Source organism: Limanda limanda, chromosome 15, assembly GCF_963576545.1.
Source record: "Limanda limanda chromosome 15, fLimLim1.1, whole genome shotgun sequence".
In the NCBI taxonomy this organism is placed as follows: Eukaryota; Metazoa; Chordata; class Actinopteri; order Pleuronectiformes; family Pleuronectidae; genus Limanda; species Limanda limanda.
This window is the reverse complement of record NC_083650.1, coordinates 13,939,113-13,966,938: the sequence shown is the minus strand read 5'-3', so window position 1 is coordinate 13,966,938 and position 27,826 is coordinate 13,939,113. Positions and strand designations below refer to the sequence as shown.

At 40.1% G+C, this 27,826-nt stretch overlaps 1 protein-coding gene across 1 annotated transcript in view; it reads left to right on the top strand.

The window, feature by feature from the left end:
- wdr27 (WD repeat domain 27) overlaps nt 1–19,400 on the top strand; it is a 34,616-nt gene extending 15,216 nt beyond the window's left edge. The window contains exons 19-24 of the mRNA XM_061087791.1: nt 118–215; nt 966–1,087; nt 3,112–3,209; nt 7,445–7,547; nt 9,984–10,082; nt 19,287–19,400. Coding sequence (XP_060943774.1) covers nt 118–215; nt 966–1,087; nt 3,112–3,209; nt 7,445–7,547; nt 9,984–10,082; nt 19,287–19,400 — 634 coding nt within the window. The remainder of the gene's footprint in view (nt 1–117; nt 216–965; nt 1,088–3,111; nt 3,210–7,444; nt 7,548–9,983; nt 10,083–19,286) is intronic.
- The last annotated feature ends 8,426 nt before the right edge of the window (nt 19,401–27,826 follow it).

Here is a 27,826-nt window from a genome sequence, read left to right as displayed (position 1 = left end):
GTAAAAAGAGCAGTGCCTCCTACCTCTCTACTTCAGTCTCACTGCTCAGACAATTATCTGGAGTGATTGGTGTGTGGAGAGATCATTTTAAAATTCTGATTGTTTTGTTTCTTCTAGATATCAGCAGCGGAGTGCAGTCAAATTGGCCAAGTGCTTTACAACGACATCATCAACAGACATCACAGCCTTCTCTACAGTCAATGATTTCCTCTCTTGTATCCTTTTTTGCTTGGTTTTGTTGTTGTTGTTGTTGTTTGTGTCTGGATTGTGTTGATGCTGCGGAGGGCAGAGTGAACCTATGCCTTCTGTAGTTCTACTCGAAGCATCTGGTTGGACCACTTCCACGTCGACCACAGCAATCTGTCTGTGCTTCATAAAGTCTTTACATGTTGCCTCGGGCCTTCCACTGCGGATTGTTACCTGTAAATCATTTAGCCATCTTTAATTTTTCAGGAATGTCTACATTCCTGCCCCTTGTTAGGGTTTACAATGTATTTATTTTCCAATAAATCCGCTGAATTGGGCTGCGTTTGGATGAGTGAGATCCTGTCGGGAATTACTTTGCTGCTCTGTGCATGGCTAAATATCTTTTATTGTAAAATTATATTTGTATTTAAACAATATAGGATATTTTATTTTAGTTTTACTCAAATGATATTTTCTGAAAGCAGAGTCAGATGTTGTGAAAACAATATATGTAGAAAATCAACTTCAGAAAATGTGCTGACAACTACTGACATTTAAAAGCTCCAGTATTCACTCTTGCATCACGGCAAAGAATGATGGAGACTGTCTGCAAAACAGCAAACAGATTGTTGTGTTCTATTTTATATCTGATGACAAAATAAAACCAAACTCATGTACTTAGCTGCCTGCCCAGCTCAGCACTAGTTTCGAGCACTGGTCCTTGGAGAATGCAAAAGCAAGATTATATTTGTGATAACTTCTCTTAACAGCCGTCTCAGACATCGTCCTACTGTGTGGCTCCGATCGATCCATTCAGGTGTTTGACATGAACAGGAGCACAGTGGTCTCCCAGCTGCCCGACGCCCACAGCAGAGCCGCCCACTGCATTACACAAAACAAGGTGAGGCCGTTTAATATTTGCCTTTGAAAAATAGACTCTGATGGAAATTTTGCATTTCTATTTGGGCAGTAACCATGTATTAATTATCTTTATTACATCTGTAGTAAGGTTATATACTTTTCTTTTTAATGTGAAGCATATGTGAAGTGATTTTCAGGACAGGATTTCTGTTTTATACGTGGTCTTTATGCATAACTTATTCAGACATAAGAAATGATAAAGTACTAGAGTAGAGCAGAGTTTTTTAACTGAATATAAATTGTTTTAATGTCTTTTTATTAATTTTGGATGTTGGAGAGATAGCAGTAAATTACAGTATCTTGTGTATTGAAGTATAATAATTTCAGCATTTTTCCTCTCTATGTGACTGAGACTGTTGAGGTAATTTAAAAGTCAAAGGTTGTATTTAACAGTGTGCAGCCTCAGCTCGACATGTTGCATTATTCAAAACACAAAAATGTCAGTGTCAGTCTTGAAATGCAAAATTATTTAATTTGCTTGGCTGGGCATCAATTGCACAAGTTACATAATGCCCAGCTACTCCTTGGGAGGACATAAGTGTCAGTGTTAGTTTGTGGTGCGAGTGAAGAAGGTCATGGTGAAAAAAATATGTCATGGTTACACAAACGTTTCCATCATTGGTATCATTCATCTTCCTGAGTGTTTGAATGTAAATCCTTGTTGTATATAGGATTAAGGCTGCCAGAGGAAAAGGCAGGAGGAGATTCCATCCTGGATGATGGCCTTGGAAATACTGTTCCATGATGCTGTTTGGGGTTTCACGTGGCCTCATTCCCCAATGTGGGCTCAATTTGCTAACAATTTGACTGCTCGGGCCAATGTCCACATCCATTATAATGCTACGCGAGTGATGTAATGTGCATCACTCCAAATTAAATCATAAATATTAGTGATAAACTCATGCATTCAAGTTTGGGGTTCTGCATATTACATACTTTGTGCGATGAGTAGCCGACTTTCCTGATGTGTAATCACAACAAAACCATCTGTTTTGACCCAATTTCCAAATGCTTCTATAACTTGTTGGAAAACAGAACGGTTTGCACTGGCTTGCACCCAGTGACCTTGAGGATTTGACCTCATTCACTTCTGCATGTTGACCTGCGCATACTTGGCACATGCAGATTGTCCACCTAATCCGCAGCCGGGATTAGCTGGACACACCACAGATAGTTGTATGGATTAAATGCATTCACCCATTCAGCTATGATGCACAGCTGACCATACTCCTGCCCAGAGGTGCCTGTTCTTTGTCACGCCAGCTATTGTGCTCCGTACATTGTGGAAAGCCCGCTGCGTGTTGTTTCAGCTTGGCTCTTGCGTCAGCGCGGGTTCCTCCGCCCGGGCGCCCGAGGGCCTGTGGGTGCTGCAGGGTTAATTCCTACAGATCACAGGGACTGCCCCTGCCGGGAGACTGCACACATAGCATCACTCTTCTCCCTCGCTCTCTTGGTTTCTTGTCCCGAGGCGGACCAAACATCAGGAGCTGCGGCATGTGAAGCAGCTTTTCCCACTTCAAATTTCCATCGCCCTCCTCGGGAAAATTCACCTGGAACTCATCAGAGCAGAGAGCTTCTCGGAAAAATGGAACTGGAAATGCCCTCTCAGACTGCCGTTCTCACACTCTTAATGGAAATCCAAACAAAAAACACCCCAGCCACTGCCCTCTCACTCTCCCTGACAAGACCTGGAATTTATGTGTAGATGTGCAGTGGAACCCTCTGTTTATATAAACCTAAAGCCGGTCTCAGTGTGCTACATATAAGATAGAATACGACAAACAAAGGCGAATTGTGCTTCCATTTCGTTTTGATTTCCAGGCAAAATCTGCCAACACTGTCTGTAATGTTGGGCTTAGGTGATGCTACCTGAAATAATGGTAATTCTAGGTTTGCCAATGTCAAATGCAAAGCAACATAATATTCCAGTTCTGGATAATAAGACAACCCTTTTTCCATAAAGCATGTGCTGACTCTGCGTTTTTTCCCCTATACATTTCACAGGGCTCCATGTTCAGCACACAGGCACCAGACTCATACAACCTCTTTCTGACCAGTGCAGTCACAGATGGTGTGAAGATTTGGGACCTCCGCTCACTTAGGTTGGTATCGATTCTGTCTGTTCTGTTGGATTTGTAATGGGTACACCTTTAATGTGAAAATCAGGCAAAGGAAAGTGTGATGGATTGTTTATTGAATCGTCCCGTGCCGAGGAAAATTTGAACAGAACTGTATGGAAAAATGTGAAAGTATTGATACCGAATACTTTTACTTAGGTTGGGACGATATCAAAACTTTGCTGATATTGCTATTTTCGGTATGATTGACATACAATACTGAAATCTCTTCCTCATTAAGACACGATGGCGTTTTGCCTTGAATTCAGATTCAGGTATTTGTTACTCCTGAACTCAACCTCTTTAATAAGTGAGCATCATTGTCATCATCAATGAAAGCCATAATTGCTTTTTATTCCACTGCTGTTCCTCACAGAGCTACAATGACCTTATATTCAAACTACACCAACTTTCTTTTCTTAGACAAACATTCCTAAGTTGATGAGTGAATCGGCAAATTGCTCAGTTTCCAAAGTGCGTAGCTGAGAATATTTGTCTTTGGCCCTCAGCAGCAGATATCCATATAAGGCGGATAATTCAAGTAGGCTCTCTTGGATTTCAAAATGTTCCCTTTGGCCCAGTAGGAGACATTATTGAGTATTTCATTCTTTCATGTCAGCGACTGCTTCCACTCCTTATCCCGGGCTCCATCAAAACCGTGGTGATGTCTGATAAATATTTTCACCCGGTTTCCAGGTCAACTTCTGCTCCTGAGAGCTGTCATCAAGCGTCCCTCAGTCTAATCAGTTCTTCTGGGGTGAAATATTGTCTGTTCATTTTGTCGGCCTTGAGACAACCCCCATTTATTTGATTTCACTCTTTGATAAAACTGATGTGTACCAAACACAAAGAGTTACAGTTCCCCTGAATTACTGTTTCTCTGTATTTCTTTTCATGTGGTCCCTGCAGCAACTGGAAGTAGTGAAAATAGTTATCTGGGTTTTATGATCATATGAAACTCCTTATGATATAATACGGTAATATAACAATTGTTGAAACAATGTTTGGCGGGAGGGAAAGTTACGCAAGGCTCTCATGTGAGAGCACTTCTTGGTAATAAGATTATTTTATGCAGGTTTCACAAAGTCTTTTCTCAGGAAGAGCATGAAGAACATTTTATTAGACGTGGAAAACAAACTCTCAGTAAGTTGACAGAGGACTGGTAGATGAAATAAAAATAAGTTACAGCAAAATCTCAGAATAAGCAGAAGTTCCAGGAGCACGCTCATGGAAACACGTGTTTTTAAAATAAAATGTCTGATGTTTTTAGCCTCGCAAACACAAATCTCTTTTCCTCATTGTGTTGGACTGTGGCAGAACGTTCAGAAGAAAATAACTCTAAATTTCAGCATTTAAAACCAAAGCTTTTTGCATGTTACTTGGGATTTCACTGAACTGACCCTTAACTGACTGAGATAAGTGAAAAGCAATGTTACTTATCTCTTTTTTATCTATCGCCATTTTATTAACCCAGTCAGGAGCAAACCTGAGCGAACTTTTCATCAGGCTCAGTAATAAAAATAGAGAAATTTTACTGATTAAATAGGCAGTGATGCTTGACACGAGTGTTTCCGATCTTTTCCATTTTATTTCAAAAGAAATTCAATGTTTAGCAGTCAGAGTCAGTAATGGAGTTATTTGACACTGGCTACAGCTTTGAACATTGAGAATGTATTCATTATGGACATCATCAAAAGTCACTGACATGCAAAGTCAATGGATTTGCGTTCTCACTAGACACAACATTGACAGAGGGTCTATGTTCAGACAGAATTGGGGTTATTACTGTGTCTTCGTTTAAACTGAAGAATTCCCAGAAGAAAAGCACAGTGGGAAATGTACATTTGACTGAGTGGAAATTTCTGAAACTTCATCCTAACTTTATTTTTACCTTGTCACCAGAGAGTCCTCAGCGCCTTCCTCTTCAGACAGGAGCCCAAACATCCATGTTCATTCCTCAAAGATCGAATATGGATAATGGTTTTTGAGAGTTTTATTAATCATGTGAACCGCTGGATTGGTTAAAGTTTATTTTTCAACCCCCAACCCTTTACTGACCCTTTGCAGTTCCAAGTGATTTGTTTAAGTGGGTCAGGTTCCTGTTGAGGGGTCCACACACCAGCATTGAAATAGAAGTCCGACCTAGTCACATGCAGTTTCTGAAGCTTGAGAGAACAGATGGTAATCTGTTTCTCTTTAGTGAGGCTTTATTCCCCTTAAAGCTCCTGGAATTTCCATCAACTGATAAATTCACGTTGAGTAATACATTCTATGATGAACACATCATTAATGTATTCATATCTAATAGGACCATAAAATGCAGATTTTCACCTGATTTGCACTGATGCTGCTGCCCTGGGTGGAATGTGTTGGCTCCAAGTAATGAGCTATGATTAGCCTGATGATTACCTTGAAGACGGACCCAGAATACCCAGGTGGATTCAGTAACCGCATAGGTTCCCACTCAAGAGGATCAGACCCTCCAGTGCCGTCTGTGTTAGTCATTAGACAAATGCCGGATACTCATCACTCACTAAACATGGAGTGTGTGTGTGTGTGTGTGTCTGTGTGTGTGTGTGTGTGTGTGTGTGTGTGTGTGTGTGGATTCAGCTCAGCGTCTCCTCTCCCTCAGTCCAACATTAGATCCACATCCTGGCCTAGAAAAGCAGCACAGTGTTTACTCTAACTTTTCTTAACTGCTTCTTATCATCGTGATAGGGATAGGATGTGTCAGTTTAGCTGCAGACCTGTCCAGATGTCCTGATGGGGGATTTAGAAACAGATGCGTTTTGTTATGCATCTAAATTATTAGAGGTCAGAATTGTCATGAGTAGCTCTCACACTTCAGCCATGTTGCTTTAGTACATCCTTAAAGTCAGGAGAATCTTTTTTCTTTTTACATAATTTAGTATACTTTTTTCAGTTTTCATAACGGGGTTAGCCTTAGAGTCAAGGTCATGGGGGCTTTATCGTTTATTTTAATGTCTACTTTTTCTGATTGGCTGCACTGGCTGTCAATCATCTTCAGCCTGTGTTTAAAAACGAGTGGAGAAACCCACCTGGGTCTTAATAATGGTTACGACCTCTGCGCACCACACTCTCGGCTCTTGGGTTACACACAAGAGCACGGTCCCAATCTGCCGCCAGCATGTGTGGATGGATGATGTTGCTCCGTCTGACTTCAGCTCCGTTGCAGCCACACTCACTCTTGTGAGGGCTGCATGGGCAGATAGTGCCGTCAGCTCACAGTGACAGTACACTGGAAAAATGAGAGGAAAGCCTTCAACAAAATACAGTGATTTGATTTAGGGCAACACCGCAGAAAGACAAAAAACCTCAGCGACACAAAAAGAATTCCACATTCATAAAGTTGGGTTTTATTGCCTAGCAGTTGTGTGAACGTGCTCCCATGTGTCCCCGTTGTTCCAGTGTATGTTTCACAAACTCCCCGGTACTGGGTAAATCACATTTCTTTATGGTCACCAGTGAATATGACCTACTTTCGGTCCAGCTTAATGACATTAGCATGTGAATGTCAAAAGGCTGGCTCTCACCACATCCCTGTCATAGGCCCTGCTTCACCAACATGCCAGCCCGTATAGAAACTTCAGCTCACTGAGCAGTTAGTTCAGTGAGGACATTGTAAAGACATTACATGCCGTTGCAAACCAAACGAAACAACACAGAAGCAGCTCCAGGGAACTATCCGTCATCCGCTAGCTGCTCTTTTCCTGTGTTATGCTTGAGTCACGCTCAACTCCTCTTCCCTCGGCTGATTAAGAAACGTGAAGTCTGCAGGGTGGCATTCGGCTCCTTGGTTATTCCTGCGCCGTTCAGGTCACTAAACTGTAAAAAGTGACAGCACTCATGTGTGAAGCAACAGTTATACTCACACTGAAGGAATATCAAACGTTGCTTTTTAGATCACGTTTTTAACAACTGTGACCTTTTCAATTTTACAGTCTTTCCTTGCACTTGAGTCTTGGTTAATTATTTTTTAATGACTGAAATTGTGTTCTTTTAGACTATAAATATGAATGTGCTCTTAATATGAACATTGCAGTGACATAAACCAGAATTATGATGATTCAATCTGACAGGGACTCAGTAAAAGTGTTTGTATCATTTGTCAAATATTCAGTCTCTCCTTCACATTGTGTTGCCTTGAGTTTATTTACCTCATCATTCCTCTCTCACCGCTGTATATTTCACCTCCTCAGATGTGTCCGCCGCTATGAGAACCACGTGAATCGCTGCCTCCCATGCTCCTCGGCCATCTCGCCGTGTGGCCGCTTCATCGCGACAGGCTCCGAGGATAACGCTGTAAGTTGAAGTACTCAGGGTTTTCAAATATAAAGTTTGTCTCTCATTCTGCCCTGTATAGGCCTATAGGTCAGGTTTTGTGTAAGAACAAGTTGAAAAGAAACACATTTGAAAGGGGTGACAAAGCAGTTAAGAGGTTGTCTGTCAAAGCCACCCACAGCATAAATTAGGTCGTTTTATTGTCAATTTCACAACACCGTGCACCCCCACATACCAAGGGGTATTTGGTTTTATGAGTTTGAAGCAGTAATATTCACAAAGCTGTAAAAAATTTGATGGTGAGTGTGGCATTTTAAAAGCTGAGAAAAAATGAATTTGTGCTTAACCACATTTATACTGTATGTGTAAGTCAGTGTTAGTTTTTGTATAGTTTTTGCAAAGAAATCCACCAAACATATTACAGTCAAATCATGGCCCAAAATACCACAACACAAATATGTCCTGAATGGAACTAATGATCTTTTATATCTGCAGCCACTTGTGTAGTAGGTACGATTCACCAGAAGCAAATTCAGCAAAGTTCTACGACTCCAGTACCACAACAGTGCATGATTATATACATATAATTTACACATACTTTATATTGTTTACATCTTACTCTAGCTTGTATATGGGAAAGACATCAGGGAAACAGTAGCATAACTCTATCAGTTTCACCTCCATCTAAGGTGAGGACTGTTTGCGCTCGGCTCAGAGATTTTTTTATTTGGATCTGAGCCTTTTTCCATAAAAGTAAAATTCAACGTTCATGTCGAAGCAAGAACTGTTTAATTGCTTTTCCAGACGGTGCCTTAAACTCGCTCTCCAGAACGTTTTCAGAAGCCTGCCTCCCTTTTCCTAATCCATCTCCCTTCTCTTCTGGTGTGTGTGTGCCTGTAGAAAGCAGTGGAATAATATATGCATGCCACTGGTTATCATTAATTATGTGGACTCGAGCACGGAGCCCGACATTTGAGAGCATCTCTGTCGACCTCCGACGTTTCCAACGTTGCAGGAAACAGGAGGAATATATTCGGTAGAGGGCTGCAGCATATTTATTTGTAGCTGCCTTGAGACTCCGATAAGCCAGACACATTTATACTTGTCTTAATATATCAAAAAGCAATCATGGAAAAGAAGAACCCCCATTCTCTGCAAAGACTCCCTAGATCATGTTACACATTTTCCAAAAAACACAAGGCCAAAAACAATCTAAGCAGAGTATGATTTCACTGCGGTTAGATTTTAACCGGTTATACGTTCGCTCACAATATGTATCATTTTCCCCTACTTTGACCTCCGCTCCTAATATCCAACACAAATCTGATTATTTAGAATTGTATCTATACTAATCAAGACGCCTCTGCTCTGTGCTTCACTAACCGTCGATATAAACCGATCCATCTGGGGATCCTTGTGATATTTGAGCATTCCTGAAAGAACTCTTCTCTTCCAAGTATCCTATGCCCCGTTAGGCTCCTCACACGTCATGCGCCTCAGACAGAGAGACACTCTACCCGTGGACCGTTTGACAGAGCTCACGTACATAATACAAAACAGCTGCAGGAATCTGATGAGTTGCCGTCTGGTAGCAAACATCTTCATGTCTATTTTTATCTGTGCTCACGGCACCGGAGCAAAAAAGGAATTAGCCCTTCAAATTTACTGATTGTGCTTAAGAGTTCAGATTGTGATAAGTGTTGTTCCTGAGATGTCAACACAAGCGCTTTGCAAATGTGTTGTGTGCAGCGAAGGCCGAAGTGTGAAATCTACACCTACTTAACAGCCACAAATTGCGCTTATTAACAAGGCATTTACGACCTCTAATCAGAAAATAACAGTAATCGGTCGGTTTGGATCGTTAATTATTCTCAATGACCAATTTATTTTGAAGGCCTAAGAGACTATGACAAACCTCAATAAACAAGACTTTTTTATTTAAATGAAACATTAAAGTATTTTGCAAAGCATTTTGGCTCAACTGCCGTCTAAATAGATGTGACTTGATTTGACTTGACTGTGTCTTTAGGATTGGCTTCCAACTGTGTTAACTGGTTTATGGTGGCGTTTTATTTTTGTTTTGTTTCACATTTCACACTTTGAATTTTGCCATTTCAACTTTACACAAGAATGAAAATAAAAGTGAACAGTTGACCTCCAGTTAATTGGGCGTAATTCCGCAGTCGAGACGACAGAGTCTGGCTCAGATCTTATGTGTCTGATTACTGAGAACAACATGACCCAAGTACTGTCGAGCCAATCTCTGAACATTAAATAATTTTAATCAGTGAGAAAACATTTACAGCGAGTGTATTGTTTTTATTATTTAACTATTTGAGCTTCACTAGGTGGGTTCACTTAACACATTTTATGTTGTTTTTTTTGTATACTACATGACTGCGTAGAACAGCTCAGTTCTCCTTATTCTGTTCACGTTGTCCATCTTGTTCATTTCAGGCCTACGTGTATGACATCCGAAGCAGCAGCGTCCTCCACAAACTCCAAAAACACTCAGACACGGTGATCAGCGTGACGTTTAACCCAGCCACACCAGAGGTAAGAACCTTTCTCTACCTTCTCTTTAATCTGTCAATCAAACTTCATGGAGAACATACTCTCTAATATAAATTGAGAGGTGTATCACTTTTTAAAGCATAAATGCAAAAATCAAATGCCAGGCCATAGTGATTTTAAGCTTGTGTTTAAATATTTCAAATATTCCGAGCTGCTCTCAGGTCCTTAGAAAACCTGCCTCACCAAAGGTTTCAGCCCTGCCCTTTGGAACAGCTGACTGACTCTTCTCTTGTCCTTATGGTCTGATTTGTCTTCATCTCTTGAAGCTAGTGACCAGAGATAATACTTTGTGCAGATATAGTTAATATCTTACTTTCATTTTGTTTTATTGACATTAGGGCATGATGAATTTCCAGGTGTTGATCTATTGGTAACTTTGCATTAGCAACATGAGGCACATGCCTATATACAACATAGTCAATGTGTGTTTCAGCTCTATCACCGATCAAACATACACATCAATACAATGATCTCTGCACTAGTACAAGGCCTGTGTAGCATTAGTGTAGCTGAGTCTTTCAACATTTACCTGCCAGATTTTGATTTGGGATGTTTTTTTCTGCATCTCAGTCAACACACTGACCTTAAGTCAGGGGATTGTTTTTTATCTCGAGCATCTGAAACAGGTATGAAGGAGAAATGTCTAAAAGGAAAGAGGTCAAAGTGAAACGCAGTGTCAGTCGGAGGTCATGTCATCATCAGGCCAAGAAACTGCTTCACCTCTTCAATCAGATTTTAACGACGCAGGCCTGTTCCTTGAACTTTGAGAATTAATCAAAAATAGGAAAACATATTGTGATGTTTCCCAATATTCCATAAAGTCTTCATCCTGTCTGCATCATCTCTTGTTGCTCTGCGCTCCAGGCGTTTGTAAAGAAGGTATGATATCCTCAGGCTGAGGTCACATAGCAGGGCTTAGCTGGGTCGCTGGATTTTATGTCAGTAACTTCACAGAATTTCTTCTAGTGGCCGCGAAAGAATTCAGTGACGGAGCCAGAAATAATAAGAAGCTCAAGTCAGCACCTCATGTGTGGGATGAGTGCACTTGTCCTGTCTCATGTGTCAGTCTGTGTTGTCTTATACTACACGGTGTACTGAAATGGCCAGCAACACAGATTCTTCTCATTCAAAAGTATCAAACCCACACAAAACCTGCTGTTTGTATCTATAAACAGAACTGAGACAAGTACATCTTTGTTAAAGTTCAGCCCCCTGAACCAAAATCATTTCCATTTACAATGAAATCAAAATCCACCAAATCAGTCTGCGGGGTTTACCAGTGGTGGTCAATAAATGGTCCAATCAGATAATGAGTAGCCCTCTTCTCTTCCGCACCTTAACCCTTGTGGGATCTATAGTGGCTCTCTTTGTGCACTGTGCTGATCCTCTCCTCTGCCTGCAGGGTTGTTCCAGCCTGTGATTGGCTGCACACTTCCACAGTGGAAATAAAGAAAAGAGACATATGCAGGGATGTGTTAGTTGACTTCAGAAGCTTCTTTCCACATTCTCTGTCGACTGTTTATCATTTATACTGGATCCCTTCTCGTTGAATGGTTTGCAGTTTGTTGCATTCTGTGGTAACTGATACAACAGTTGTTGTTGTGATCTCTTTATTACAGGCCGTCCCAAAAAGGAATCCAATCCAGATTTCAATGCTTGGCCTCATACTTTCAGTCTAAAGTGAAATATAAATACAGGGACTGAAGCCAAAAGCTCAGTAAAGGTCAAAGACCTCTGTTTCTCTCGAATCTCCATCACATGAAATCAAAGTTTTCAGTGCAGCTTTTTTCCAGAATCTGTTCAGTGTCTCCAACAAAGTCTACAGAGTGTTTCAGAGCAACAATTCCCTGTTGGAGGTGTTTTTTCCTATTCCAGGAAATGATTTTCCATTGAAGACGTTCGAATTATCTGCAAAAAAAAAAAAAAATCATATTATAAAATATAATATCACAACCTCTGCTGGATGGCTCATGACACTTCTTGTTGACTGTGTTCTGGCACATGTTTTAAATCTGCATGTCCGTCAGCTTGATGGCCATTTCCAGTGGTCTGCAGAGTTTGCAGACACACTTCATCAGTTCGAGCATGATCGCTTCCCATCAATACTTCTGCACCTTCTGTTTTATTTGATACAACACCCGCTCATAGACATAAGAAATCCGGACATTTTGGCACCACAGACTAAACACAATCGTATTCTCAACCAACCAATCTGTCTATTTGTATGTTCAAATTTGTAAAAAATCATTAGTACGTGAAAATCTCTCTTTGTTTCGATCTAGCCATGTGTAATTCCTATGAGGCCCTCCTTTAATGACTCCTCCTCTCAGATGTGTGTCTCTGGCCGTCTCATACTACAGATACCTGCTAAGATTTGTCCAGATCGAAGTCATAAAATTCACAAATGTGTGAAAAAACCTGAAGGGCTCCAGAGGGTCTGCAGCTAAAAAAAGAACAAACACAAAGAGTCCACCCACCTCGGAAATCAGGATGTACACACAGGAGCACTCTGATTCAAAGTAATGTAGATTTTGGCAAGTACAGAACAGACTGGGTGGGATCTATGATATCAGCGTTAACTGTATCTAGGTACATTACCTGGAGGGCCTTATGGGTGAGGTCATTCTTATTCTAAGCTATTTCTCCATGATCTTTAGTGGTATTTGTATTTATTAATCTTAATTTTACTGTTGGCACTAATTTGTCTAATTTATTAATTTTTTGATTCAGACATGGAAATTTGTGCTCCTAAAAGAAACTAGCTTTGTCATACTAACAAATGAGTAGTTATACATGGAGATTATTGAATTAGATGTATTACTTATTCAATAAACAATACTTTATCTGCTCTAGTTAAGCAGTTTTGTAAATGTGATTAGCACTCAGCCTGGGACAGAAAGCCTTTTGGTCTGCTAACCCAGAGAGGAGAGAGCTGCTCGTTGTAATTCTTCCTCACTGTGGCCTATTCAATGTTTCCCCAGACTTCAATGAAGGAGTCAGACTTCTGCAGTTCTAATCGAATTGAGATAAAACAATGAAAATGAAAAATTCACATCCTGTATTCAGTAGTTTCCACAAATTAATTTCAATTTAATCTCAGGAGCTTTCAGCCATATCAGCTTGCAGACGCAGTAACATTGGATTAAGTTCAGTGGTGGAGGAAGTAATCAAACATTTTACTCCAGTAAAAGTATAAGTAAGTAGACATAAATGTACCGCATAAAAGTTTCTTCCTGAGTAAAACCGTGGACCAATTTCCTACTTGTTATTGATTACTTTTAAAAGATTTGAAAAACAATGTGAACATGTGACACAATGCATTGTAAAAGTGATGTGTGGTAGAAAATACTTTCCACCACTGATGAAATCATTGGCAGAAAGAGTTCACTTCACTGTCACTGAGACAGATTTGTTGACTTGCGATCTCAGTAAATGTTGTGGTTCCATCCACAGCACTTTGATGACTTTTTGTCCACGTTAGCTGAAAGTCAAGAATCAAAAGAACTTCTCCCTTCCTCATTACATTCCCGTGGAAAATAAGTGGGTGGCAGAGTGAGGCACTGTCACCTCAGACCAGAAGCCTCCTGGTTCAGTCTGTCTGTGTAGAGTTTACATATTCTTCCTGTGTCTGCGGGGGGGTTTCTCCGGGGGTATTCCCGCTCCGTCACACTGTCTAAACACATGTAGTTTTGGGTTACGTCTTGGGGTTAACAACACACAGGGTTATGTCTCTGTGTGTTGACCTATCCTGCTGGCAGCCTGTCAGCTGAAGATCCCCTCATGAGCATCCTCCACAACTTTATCACCTGGATTGGATTAATGCAGCTGTAAAGATCTGTTGAGATCCTGCTGATGCATAGATGCAGATTTATAACGCGTCTTGATATGTTACATGCTGATACAACTCTCGGATGTTTACATAAAACCCCTCAGCCTGTTGAAGTAGTTAGACATGGGAAACCACAGTTCACTATCTGGCAAAACGTGAGCATTTATAATCGTTACAAGCTGCAGAGGAGTCGAGCTTTGTTTACACCTTTTGACTAACGGTGATGCTCTCATCGATTATACGAGCATTCGTCTTCACACTACTGAGTGTGTGAGTCTGCTCTTCGGTACATAACGAGTTGTGTTAAGCCGCTCTTCACATTAGCTGATGTGTTTCTTTCCAATTCCTCAGACAGTTGGTGCACTGCTGATATATTGAGTGCCTGGCTCCACTGTGTGAGGCTGTTTCGAGTTAATCATGAAGCGGCTGCGTTAATGTCTGTCTGGAAGGGATGCTTACGTATTAATCTTTATTTTCCATTTTGTTTGTATCCAAAACAGAGATGTGTAAATAAAGAAATGAGTAGAGCCTAAAGGAGCCCTGGGAAACGACCCACTGGTCTCATGCATAACTGAGACCAAGACTCTGTGATATCATAATGATAACATTGCTGTATTTCCTTAGCCTGAGCTTTCTTTTGGCAAAAAGTTTCCCAACCTGTGCTCACCTTTTGGACCGGAGCTCCAGATGTTCTCCATATTTACTGCTGTGAGAAGCTTCCGACCCGTGTCACAGACAGATAGTGCTGTGCATATTTTCCACTCATTTTTCACTCATGTTTTCCACCCTAATACTTAAAAGACCATCAAGCATGTAGATCTAGCTCTGGGGTCCATTCCCTCAGGTTTATTCTTCTACTTTATTCTGAAAAGAAAGATCCCGACTTTGACTGTCACTTCGCTTTGCTTTCTTGAAAAACCTTCAGGGACTTTACGTGGTATATTTCTGTTAACTCTGTTAAGCTCGCCTTTGTTGGCCCCAGATTTTGCGACCACAAAAGTTGATTTGCAAATTGTAGATGTTATTTACTCCTTAGTAACAAGGGGGATTGTTGTGTCTGCTGGTTTCTACACATGATGATTTTCAGTTTTCTCTTCTGCGATTTGTGGGAGGCAAACAAATGATCTTCCAATTGAATCAGTGCCTAAAACACAGTGTTACATACTGTTCTGCACATTTATAGTATTGAATCTAAATGTAACAACCAAAATAAGAAGAGACCATAATGAATGGCTCTCTATATGTTTTATAATAAATAGTTAAAACTCACTCTATAGACAATAGAGAAAGTTCTCTACATTAGTGTTTGAGTTGTTGAATGATGTCAGACCTCATTAAATGTGACTCGGAGGCGCAGGAGATAGACAAGTCATCCACTAATCACAAGGTTGTGGATAAGTTACTGAACCCCAAATTGGCCACATATGAACGTGCGTGCGGATGGTTGAACGGGAACTGTAATGTAAAGTGCTTTAAGCGGCCATTATGACTAGAAAAAATGTATATAATTGCGGTCCTTTTACCGTGACTCATTGTAACCAAACTGTCGTAAAAGTTGTCACTTCTGCCAGTGGGAGAATGAGAGACATGAAGAGGAAGGTGCAAATGAAAACAGGGTTTGAAGAATCCTAAACCATGTGTGCTTGGTTCATGCAGAGTTTTGAACATACCGACATGGAGTTTCAATTCAGCTGCTGGTCAAGAGTTTTATCAACAGTATATCATGATGTTTCAGTCGCCTCTATGCTGGATAAAATGACAATGAGCTCAAATTTAAAGAAGAAAGAATTGTATTGTTTGCTTTGATTTCAAATTAAGATCTGTCTTAACTAAGTCTCAAAACTCATCGCCAAAACGACAAAATAAAATGAACGGACTTTAAAAAAAATTATTAGGAGTGTTGTTGATTGAAAAATACAACCTCAAGTCGTAGCCAGCTTTACTTCCTATATTTTAAAAAGTCATTCTGTGAACGTACACTGAACCCTCCTCCGCTGCACTCTGACTTATCCGGTCATATTTTAAAAGTGTACGTTTGTGTGTGTTGGAAGGGGACAAGAAAAGAACCTCAATCCAAATTATAACTCTTAAAAATGAATCTCTTCATTTCCTCTTTGCCTGACACCAGAGAGCAAGGTGTCTCTCCTGTTACTGTAGTGGCCAGACAGCAAATATAGAGGTGGACTCTGCCGTCTGGTCCAGAAAGTCACATCCGAGTGAGACACAGACTGAGCTGAGACAGCCTCTCTGAAATCCACTGTGTTCAGCACAGCTGGAACCGAGCTGAACGGGAAGTGAGGAAATGGGAAGGTTGTCCGGTTGCAGAGTTACAAGAGGCATCTTTACGTATCGCGTCCTTTCGCATGAAGTAGACAACATTTTGACAGGAGGGTTGTTGTGTTGTTTTTTGAATGTAGAGTGTTTAGATTAAATGCATTAAGGCAGTTAGGATGTGCACATTTACATTTATAGATGAATAACATGTTTAATGTCTCTAATAGCTGGAAATGGCATCAAGATAAAATTGTTCACATCAATGGATATTAATAGTAATCACGATAAATGTCTCATTATTATAAGTTTAAAGACTGATTTTTGCTACTAAGTGATGGATGTGGTTTTAAACTCCCCTTCACAAACACTTGACAAACAGAAAATGATTTTACAAATCTGAGCTGGATCAATTATGTGTTATAGCATTATATCTCAAATACTATTGGATTATTATTGCTCTTGTTTTATTCCCCGGCCCTATAGGTTATTTTACTGATAGATCTCATGTGGATCATTCTTCCCCCTTGACATGAACACCTCAGAACATCCTGTTGGCATGTGTGAGGTTTATTCCTACCAATCTTCACAGATGGACACTCTCTGTCGTCCAGAATGCCAAAATTTGGCTCAAATGTTCAACACAAATCGTAACCACATTGGATTCTTAATCGTCATTTTCTTATTCCAGAATCGTTCCTTTGAACTGTTGATTTGTGGTCTCTTGTCTGTGCTGTTGAAGCAGCACTCCGGACAATAACTTAGATTATGTAATGCGTGTGACGCACCGTGCAAATTCTCAACCTTATCTACGATCCCAGAGTTGCTTAAAATATTTTTAAATGAGACGTGAATATTCTCAACGTAAAAACTAATAAACAAAGAGATCTTAAAGGAAGATGCAGCCCATAGTTTTCCTGTATGTCGTTAAGATAAGATGTGCCTTTATTGACTTTGATTTAAGTTAAAACCTACAGACAATCTCTCAGATATTTTAAAATAACTCGGAAATTCTGTGCTTTTGACTTCAGACCAGGTTTTTGAAAGTTCTATATAAAACCAACATAGACACTTGGAAAAGTTATTACAGGCTTCTTTAGTTTTCAGTGACTGGAACATTTTTTTTTACCTTGGGGAATCCACCACTGACCTTTGCACCAGTATATTTACTGGACTTGAACTGCTTAAATTTCAAGAAAAACTGGAATCATGGGAGGGGGTGTGTCAGAGAACATCTGACATTGCAAATAAATCTTCAAAGTAAGATCAAACCTATGAAAACTGCATTTCTTAGAGTAGGAGATGTTGAGGAAAGTCTAATAACTCACGTGTGATGGCCCAGCACGACCCCTTCTACATTTCTACAGTGAATTAGCTCGCAACACGCTCTGACTTCTGACCCTGAAGCTCGCCCAAAACCTTCGCTCCTCATCAGCTCAGCTCCCTTCAGCCTCAGTGAACAAAGATGGATGACTGCAGAGATGGAATGTGTTAGATTTCAGATGTTTGTTGCACGTGTATGAGTTTTGTGATCACTTCTTCTACACAAATCTAGGGTTTGGTTTCGAACTCCAAACTGCGTGTTTACATGGAGGAGGGTGATTACACAGTGTAATGGCTTTGAATGGCAGTTGATAAAGAGAGTTGTGGTTGCTAATGGAACTGCTCTCTGACCCTCTTTAAGTTTTAAATAGCTACTTTAGCAGCCCAGGGTCAGGGACCAGACAGCTGGGCTATTGTTCACTGAGGTCTCTGAGCAGGAGGTCATGGTGAAAGACGACTCCTTGAAGATGGAGGAGCTTGTGAAATGAGCTGTCAAACATCTTTGTTCCGTGGGAGTCTCAAACATTTTTATACACTTGAAAACACCAGTACAAATGGATGTAATATATTTACTTGGCCGCCATCTCAGACTCGTCTCCTCTCTGGGCTCCATATGCACACCTGGAAATCTGGGGAGGTTGCAGGGGTCACCCATCAAAGACATTTCTAATCAACCTCAGTATAGTCATTGCGGTGTTTGAGTCATCTTCAAAACTCAGCTATTGTGACTTCTCTTCCCAGAATAAGCATCTGTTTACTGGTAAAATAAGATTTCTCCTGCAGAAAACAGCTTCAGTACATGGGAAAAAATCTTGGGCTATTGTTGTATCAAATATGGTTTTTATCACCGCTTGGCAAATCGTTGTTTCCCAGGATTCCCACTGTTAGTACCCTTCAAAGAGATATTCCATCTTTTTACCCTGACCCCCAAAGTCTTTGAAATCACCATAGATGACATTGATACTCTGTTGGCCATGCGCCCAAACGTTCCCGTTTAGTTTAGACTCTGTTGGTCTCTTTTTACATCTTTTTCATTTTGTCGGATTTGTGAAATCCTTTGGTAGTTAAAGTGAGATTAACTGTTGTACAATTGACCCTGGCTTGAAGTTGTATGAAATAGATTTTAAATGGTTTGTTACTCAGCCTTGTCTTAAACGTTACTGCTTGAAAATGGAGCCGTTTCTGAGCAATTGTCTGGAATTATGATTGTTCCATCGTATTATATCCTCTATTTGAGTAGCTATTTATCATAAGCCTCAGTCTGAACCCCTAGTTTAGGGTTTTTTATCGCTATTTCTGCAGATTGATTGTTGAGCTAATGCTACGTCACTCTCGTCTGCTCTACTATCTAAAGATGGAATAATCCTTGCCGCTGTAAAATAAATATAGCTAGAACTTGTCTGTGTCCTCACCCACATGTTAGCTAGAGTGTGCTGTATTAGTGTTTGCACATGTGTTCGCCTAAATGGGTGTGCACCGAGTGTGTTAGTTTTATTGATGTGTGGCAGTTTATTAATCTGCTGCTTCACGATGTTGAAGATTCATGTTTCTGATGATAAATGGTGCAAATGGAAAATCCAGAATTTCAGTAGGACACACAGTGTGGGTCTTGACCTTGGTGATGCTGGTTTTTATTTAAGGAAGCAGGTGTGTTGAGATGCAACTTCTTCTTCTTAAAAGAGTCTTAAAAAGTGAGATGTGATACGATGCCTTTGAAATGTAGAAGCTGAACGTAATGCCATGTTTGTTTCTGTCTTTCCCAGCTGCTGACTGGGACCCTGGATGGGAAGCTGAGACTGTTTCAGCCCAGTAGTGGGGCCAGTCTGTCTCATTACACCAGTGCTGCTGTGCATAGTATCCCCTACATGACTGGGTAATTACAGCAGGCTGCTACAAGGACCATGCAGGTTTGGTTAAAGTCGGTCCAACCCCCTGGCTTGAATTTCACTGGGAAAGGAGATACACAGGACACACAGGACCTTTGTTTTTTTGCTGTTTGACCAATATTAAAAAATAGGTACAACTTTAAAAAGTCAGCTCGCTCATCTTTGTTCAACTTCCAGTACGTGCATCATCGGAACACTTTTACTTTTGACTGGAATCCGAAGGGATGTCAGTGTTTGAAGTATCTTTTCACTAATGTCATTCAGCCACATTATCGTGATGCAACATTTAGTAAATTGCAGATAATTACTCTTAATGTATGGTCACCAATCGGATTCTGTTCGTTCAGTATGTGGAACATATTGTACTTCTATATCACTGCATGTGAACAGTACTTAGCAGATCGGCACACAAAGCAATGACATCAACTGGGTGCAACCGTTTAGGCTGCCAGACACACAGACGTTACTACTGTTCATACTTGACACACCCGTCCTCATTGTTGGAGCTCTACTGTTAGTCCTCTGTGTCCTCTCTGAAAAATGTCCCTTAACTGAAATAGAAAAGAATCAAATATAAATATTGACAATGTGAAGGAAAGATTTACATTTTTGTCAATTTTTGGAGTAAAGCATGAATAAACAACTGCTTCCTTCTTACAAGCATGTGATGTGTATTTTGCAGGTATTACAGATCTACCATTTTTTTTTTTTGTGCTGTTCAATTGTATGCTGATGATATTGTTAAGTTTGCATACAAATTAATTCAAGAGGCTTTGGAATCTGACTTAAACACTCTGCAAAGTCAGTCAGTAAAACAAAGTCATGCACAATTGTCTCTGGCATGAGGCAGAATGTCAACTCCGAATCCATCTCTCTGGTTTCAGTGTGGAACGATGGTAAATCTCCTCAGACAGTTGATAAAATGGAAGAATGGATGGACTTTGGAAACACCTCAGTGATAATATGATACAGAAAGTCAATTCTGGTATTTTTGTTCTCTATCATTCCTTGGATTGTTTGGAATTTAATGTCAGACAGAGATTTGCGTCATAACTTCCATTACTGATACTGGACCAAACTCTCACTGTCAACTGTAATATTTTCTAATGATTTGTATTAGAGAGCCTGTTTTTCTTGTTTGATTGTATTTATGATCCTTTGATGCATGGCCTTATTTTTAAATGCATGAATTACATAAAATGAATGCAAACATACATTTCCCATTTTTATGGTTTTCTTTTTTCCCCATTGAAATCAATTGAAAGGTTATATTTAGGACTCCTATTTGGAATAACTTGCCTGCACATACTCTTTATCCTTTTTAATCTGGGAAATTTAAACCTCATTCCAGTGCCTTGTCATTTTGACCCCCAGATGATAGAGCTCAAAGGGGTTTATCCTGATATAGATTGGACTATGTTAACCATACAATATAATACATACTTTTCTTTGTTTTTTTCTTTGGGACAATTTCGTAACAATAAAAATATTTAATATGTTAGAGAAAATTACTCAATATTACATTTTTCAGTTTCACAGACATAATACAAACTGTGTTAATCCTCTGTTCTGTTATAACCAACAGTTAAGTATTCAGAGAGGCTAAAGGAAAACTCTGCCTATGAAGAATGGAATGAAATTTCAAGCATTGCTCATTTCCTGGCCTTGAGAACAGATACTGGTGCGTGCTTAGTTGAGGCATTATTTGATGCTGACGAGGATGATGATTCATCCTGATAGGCCCCCTTGTCTTAACTCCCTCAGACGGAGGTGAATTTTCAGAAGACTCGTTTCTGCCCTTGTCCCCCGTCCAATATCCAATAATCTGTGTTTGATTTACCGTGTCATTTTGGACTGCGTGATACCAAGGCAGGCTGCCCGTGAAAGTTGTTCTCTCTGCAGCACCAGCTGCGGTTAGCTCGGATGAAATATGCCGTTGAGGTTGCACAATTTCAGCCGCCAGGTTTCCTATCACAAAAACTGATGTTATATTAAAGAGAGCATGGTTGAGGAAGGGATGGTACCTATTCTTTTGACATTATTTACTACTGTGTGCGTGGGCATGTGCTTTGTACGCGCTGGCGAGGTTGAACCTGACCTGTCATGGTGAGCTTTAGTGTTCCTGCAAGTGGCCCAGACTTTGTTCTGTCCTCTTGGTAAATCTATGAAGCTGTGTTATCTCTCCTTTTTAAGGTGCTGGAATGTGTGTCAGGAGTCGGTATCTTCTCCCGAATGAATTAACCTGTGAGCTCACGATCACAGAGCCGAGCGATATGTTGCCGTTCACACACATTCCTTGACTGTGTGAGGTAGTTTTGGGGGCACTCCCTGCATTGATCTCACCAGAGAAGAATGACGTGTTTATACTGAAAAGGATTTCAAGAGGAGCCACACCCGTGCATCATAATGCAATCTGTTCCAAAGTTTGATCTCTTCCATTACTTTATCATTGGATATGACAGAGAGAGGAGCACGTCTCCAACTTTTAATAGAGCTAGGACGCTGGAAGTGGGATGACAGCACTGAACAAAGTGTCACTTTAGGGGAACATACAGTGCAGAACTCACAATCGGGTCATTAATATTTCATCTCAGCATCATCCACAACAACTCAAATCAGCTCAGTGTGGGTCTGCAACATTGCCTGTTAAATCTGCTGGTTGACTGGCTTCACACTCCCTCATGTGTACGTTATATTAAGAAAACCAAGGTATAAATCTTGAGCCCCGTGTTGTTTAACGATCCCCCAAAGACCTCTGAGGATCTCTCTTTTGTTTTCATAAACTCAGTGCAGCTCAAAGTCAAGGGAGGGGAATATTTGTGCACAAGTCAAAAACCGCTGTCATAAAGCTGTGACTCATGCAAGTCTTATGCTTTTTCCCATTCTTTAATCTCCCATGAATTATTTTACAAGAAATCAGTGGCCAGGATAATGGAGGGATGATCTTTGACATGAGTGATGCTAATTGCTGGGCTGGCTCAATTGTATCTATGGTTTAGCTCCTGTGATCCACATGATGAGATCTTTTAACAGGGTATCAGCCTGGTAATGACCTGTCATGAAAGATATTGGGCATCAGGGGAAAAACGGGCAATTGTTGCTTGTCTGTCAACAGAAGCAACAGCTGGGACTCACGCAGCAGCAGTCCTTAAGACAAGGGTGGGACTGTCTTCTACCTTCTCTCGTCGTGATTGACAGGTTGGGTGAACCTGACCCACAGGAGCACAGAGACCTAATGAAAACACCACTGAAAACAAATGCCGGATTCGACACATGTTGTGGTACCAAATGTCCTTAATGAATGACACTTGGAGACCATATTTAATTTGGCTTGATAGGGTTTTTTATTTGGATCTGCTCCAAATTTAACCCTAAAAAGATTTGTTCTGATCCCCTGTGTACATTTTCTGTGACATTTATCCAACTGAAAGTGTCATTTTTACGGAACATGCACTTCTTGTACGCCGTAGTCCACTAAGATGGTCCATTGTTCTATGCCCGACTCCTCCAGTCCGCATTCCAAAGTTTCCTCGGGCAAGATACAGGAATAGAAAAAGTGCTTAATATAGTAGCTTTGAATCGGTATTTGAATTGGGTGAATGTGACTTGTAATGTAAAGTGTGATCAGGGGTTGAGAAGACTAGAAAAGTCAATTCAGAAAAACTGAATTACCTCGGTTTTGACCAAATTCAACACCCAACCACATAATGCACCACTTAATATAAAAATAATATTATTTTACCTTTTGATACTTAAAGTCAAACTTTATCAAAATACTGCATAGACCCTTTCACCAATAGCTCCAGCTCCAGCAGCAGTTTGCATGGAAACTAGTGCGGCAATAGATACTAAAGCTAAACAGAGAAAATAAAACCCTACCGCAGAAAGTGAAACTTCATCAACAGAAAGCTGTCAAAGTAGCGCCCAAAAGAAATATTTGAAAAGCGCCGTGCAAAAACACCACTCTCCAAAATTAGTCAGAAACTGTACATTAATCCCGACCAGTGACAGGGAGATAAAACAACCAGTGAATATGAACACACTACTCCCTACGTGTCTGCCTGTGGAACATTTTTCCTCTTATCACGCAAAACGTTCATGTTACCATTCACATGCATTTATTCGTAAATATTTAAAAAAGGGTTTTTAATGTCTCGTAGGAACGTCACAGGTGTTAGCCGTCCTGCTTCTACCTGCTGACAAGCTTTACTGACCTTGCACGCATCCCAGTGTTCAGTAACTCTTTTGAATACAATACGCTAACTGTGGAGGATGAACATGAATGGTAAGCTGCAGAGCGCCTAGTAAATACTGTGAAATATCCAGATGGAGCCAGACAAGGGAAATCAGTGTCTTTGTACTTGACTCTGTCCCGAGCTGTCCTGGGCTGCTGTGTGCAGACGACGACGGAAATACAGATTAGTAGCAGATGGTGTCATCCAGGGTGCAAGGCATAAACATACGAGTTCTTAACACTCCGATAAATCAACACGAAGCCCTCGCGGAGTCAGCAGGACAAATGGGGAAAACATGAGTGCTTAGGACGCAAGGTGCCAGACCGCTGAATGAGACTTGACATCACTTCAAATAGCAACCTGTCAGGAAACAATCCGGAGCTTTAAATGTTTCTGTTTACTCCATTAATCCCTGACTCTCCTCCCTTTTTCTTATTTTTTTGCTGCAGAAAAAGGGTTATTCAGGTTTTCATTTGGGCCTTTTAAAGATAAACCACTTAAAGTGCACAGTCATGGTAAAGTTCACGGAGTTAACACACTTACTCAGCCCCATTTAGCCAAGGTGCGAGGGTGCGACAGGCTGATAGTTTGGCATCTGAGCGTAAACCATCAGGTCTCTGCACATTTCTCAGCACCATTAACTCCCCCCCGATGACCTAAAGGGAGATAGCCTTTCAGCATCAGCCTCCACTATTCACAAATCCCTTTGTTTTCATGACTCAATTCATGTGCTCAAAGTTTGATGTTTTTCTCTTTCATCTGAGAATTAACAGCACATTTGGATGTGATTGATGCCCATTATCTAATATTAGATTAGATTCGATTTTGACTGTTTTTGTGTTAAAGAGAGCCTATTTTCTTAATCTTAAATTTCGTTTCCAAAGAATGAAAAAGCCTTGAAGAGACTGATGTTATCAGAGCCGTGCTCGGGGTTTAGTGTGCTGGCACCGTTTCAATATCAGTTATATAAAAGACCAAATAAATCATCTGTGGTTCCGTACTTGAACCTGGTTTTCAGATTGTGCGGTTGCCAACTAACCGTGGCTATCACCTGCCTGACTAACTTAAAATTTGTGGCATAACTTCGGGTCGCGGCACTATTTTATTTCATATTGCGCCAGGTTTTCATTCCTTCGATCAAACTCCAATTCAGCAGGAAGGAAAATGTCTAACGTTTTAATTCCGCACTGACAGTCGCAGGGACGTAGACAAATGTTGTCATCTCATCGCGGCGGCATCATTGCTAATTTACAGTGAGTGCTTGAACCTTCTCAGCCCACAGACAGAAGCGGGAGGCCAGTGATAAAACCTGGACTCAATAATGAGCAGGAAATTCTCCTCTGGAACATTTGGGATTCTTCAACATATCATGCTGCCTGCACCTATCTCCAATGTGTTTTCAATGATTGTGCTTTTGTATCGACGTCCAACAATCTCTCCACAACTTGACAATACAATTCGTTTTTTTTAACTCTGCCAACAGCAAAGTATCGTTATACCTTTAAAGGATGAGTTCTGGTGGAATCCTATATTTTTTCTTTTTGCCAACAAAACCCACAAAACCACAACAATGAACTGACTCTCCTTGACATTCTTCCTCTGTGACATGAAGCTCTAAAAACTATAAAAAATATATCAATGAGCCATCTCAGTGTGTTATTTTTAAACACTCCCACATGCAAACCACTGCTGTCACCCAAATATAAAATATGTATCGGTGCACGGCAGATGAAAGTCCCAAACAAATACTTTATTTACTCCTGTTTCTTTGACATTTGTTTATAGCCCAGCTGCTTTGGTATTTTTCTACATATTTAAAAAAAAACATTTTGAATATTTAGTGCCACAGACGGGCTGGAGCAGTGTGAGAGCAATGAAACAGGTGAATTCTTGGTTTGGTCTTTTCATGACTGTTTCACAAGAGGAAACATTCTGTATATGTTAAATAAAGAAATGATGTAAGACGTGTATAAGGTTTGCATCTTTAAGCAGCATTTTGCATTAGTGCGGCTGCTGAATAAAAATACACAGGAAAGACAATCTGCAGCTTGACAGCTTTCTCACTGTCCTTGTGTTTTCATCTGTGTCTGGTTGGTTTGTATTCATTGTTCATTTGTCAGCAGGATCACACAAAAAGCAGAACTTGTGGAGGGATTGGATTTACTCCAGGAGCCAGGGGGAGACACTATTAAATTCTGGTTTGGATCCAGGTTTTTTTTTTTTTTTCATTTCCTTGTGAGATAGAGGTTTTTGACATTTTTGTCAAAAAATCCGACATATTGGGGAGATTATCAAACCACTTCCATATTCCTTATATATAGGGTTGTTTCAACGTGGTTGAGGTATGCACACTATAGGTGCCGTTATCAAAAAAACATTTTGAGCAGACGGACTCAGGCTAATGCTCAGACTAACAGAGTTGCCATTGATTTCAAATTAATATAATTTATTAATTTTAATGTACCCATCATGTAAACGTACTAATTAATTTATACAAGGAAATGGAGAAAACAACTGCATGCCAAAATAAAATGGAGAGACTGAGAAAAGACAGACAAAGGTTTTGAATGACCCAATACCTAAGAAAATAAAGGGTAAGAAATAATGAACAAAGGGATGAAGGAAAAGAGGTGAAGACAATGTCCTGGGCTTTAACACCACCCAGCACTTTCAGTGAGTTAATAAGACACCAGTGCCCGTACCTGCTCTTAAAAAAGCAATTGGAAGAGGAAAAAAGATATAAAGAATTGTAGATGCCAGAAGAGAAGCTCAAAGAAACATAGAGGAGAGAAGGAAAATATTAAGAGCGATGTCAAAAGTTTAAGTTGTAATCACGTCAGAGATTAACAAGTGGACAAAAAAAATATGTGCAACATTTGATATTAATTCTATCTAATCCAGCTGAGGCAAACAAAATAGTGTTGTCATTACAAAAATATGACTGTTAGTCCCAATTGTAAATTTGTAATTTGATGTAACTCTTTATTTATTTTTAAATAAATATAGAAAAAATGTATCTATATGTAAATGAACAGAGAAATCTCAATGGCTCAATATAACTATTTGAATTATCATTGTGTTGTTTCAGTAAATTTTGGGTGATAAAAAATATACCCCAAAAATATAACATGAGAATTAAATATTTAATTAAGATTTTAAAATATCATATGGACAATTTACCGCTTAGAAATTGTTTTCAAAATTGAAATGCTTAAAGTAAATTAAATCCATAATTAAAAAAGAAAGAGAGTTTAAAATAAGTTGAAAAATAAATGTAATGTTATGGAAAGTGTGCACTTTATTATAGGAAAGTGCCTTGAAGGGAACTTTAATGATAATTGTAATACATTATTTATATATGTTTTACTTTTTTCACAGCACTCGAATATGCCAGTTTTTAAAAAGATGGGTTTTGAGACAGGATCTGAAAAGGGGGTGTGTGATGGGTGTTACCCTTAAACATAATTGTGACCTTGAACATAAATTTGGGCAGTTCGTCTCCCAACAGAGCCACAACATTGCAGGATGACTTTGTGTAATATGTAGAGCTTCGGCAACGCTGCAGCACCTTCTGTGCCCAGGGACCCAAGGCCAGAGCTCCTCCTCCTCCTCCTCCTCCTCCTCCTCCTCCTCCTCCTCCTCCTCCTCCTCCTCCTCCTCCTCCTCCTCCTCCTCCTCCTCCTCTCCACTACACTGAAGAAATCCCACTCTCACTTTCTTCTCCTTCTTACACAACTGTGTTCATATTGCTTGCCTTCACTGTCCATAGACATCAATCATTGTCTAGGTCTAGTGTTGCTGTTCCCTGTAGATCTCTTGGTCATATGAGCACACGTTGTCAAACAAGGCCAGAATTCTCCCATTTCTTAAGCATGAATAAATGTGCATAATATATCTTACTTCAGTGCCATAACGCTACTCATCCCGTCCGCGCACGGAGGAAAATGGGAATCTGGAACTCATTACCAAATGATTGCATCTCAGAAAAAAAATTAAAATGCAATTGTGAGAAGGGGAAATTGTTCTAGTGTGATTTCCCCACCCGTTGACATAAATCTAGGTAAGTAAGAGTCAAAGTGAATTAAGGAAAACTAGTATCATCACTGCTTTCTTTGATTTGTCACATGTATTCAAAGTTCCTTGTTTGTATTTCAGAGCTGCTATTTGGGGACATTTTGCTTT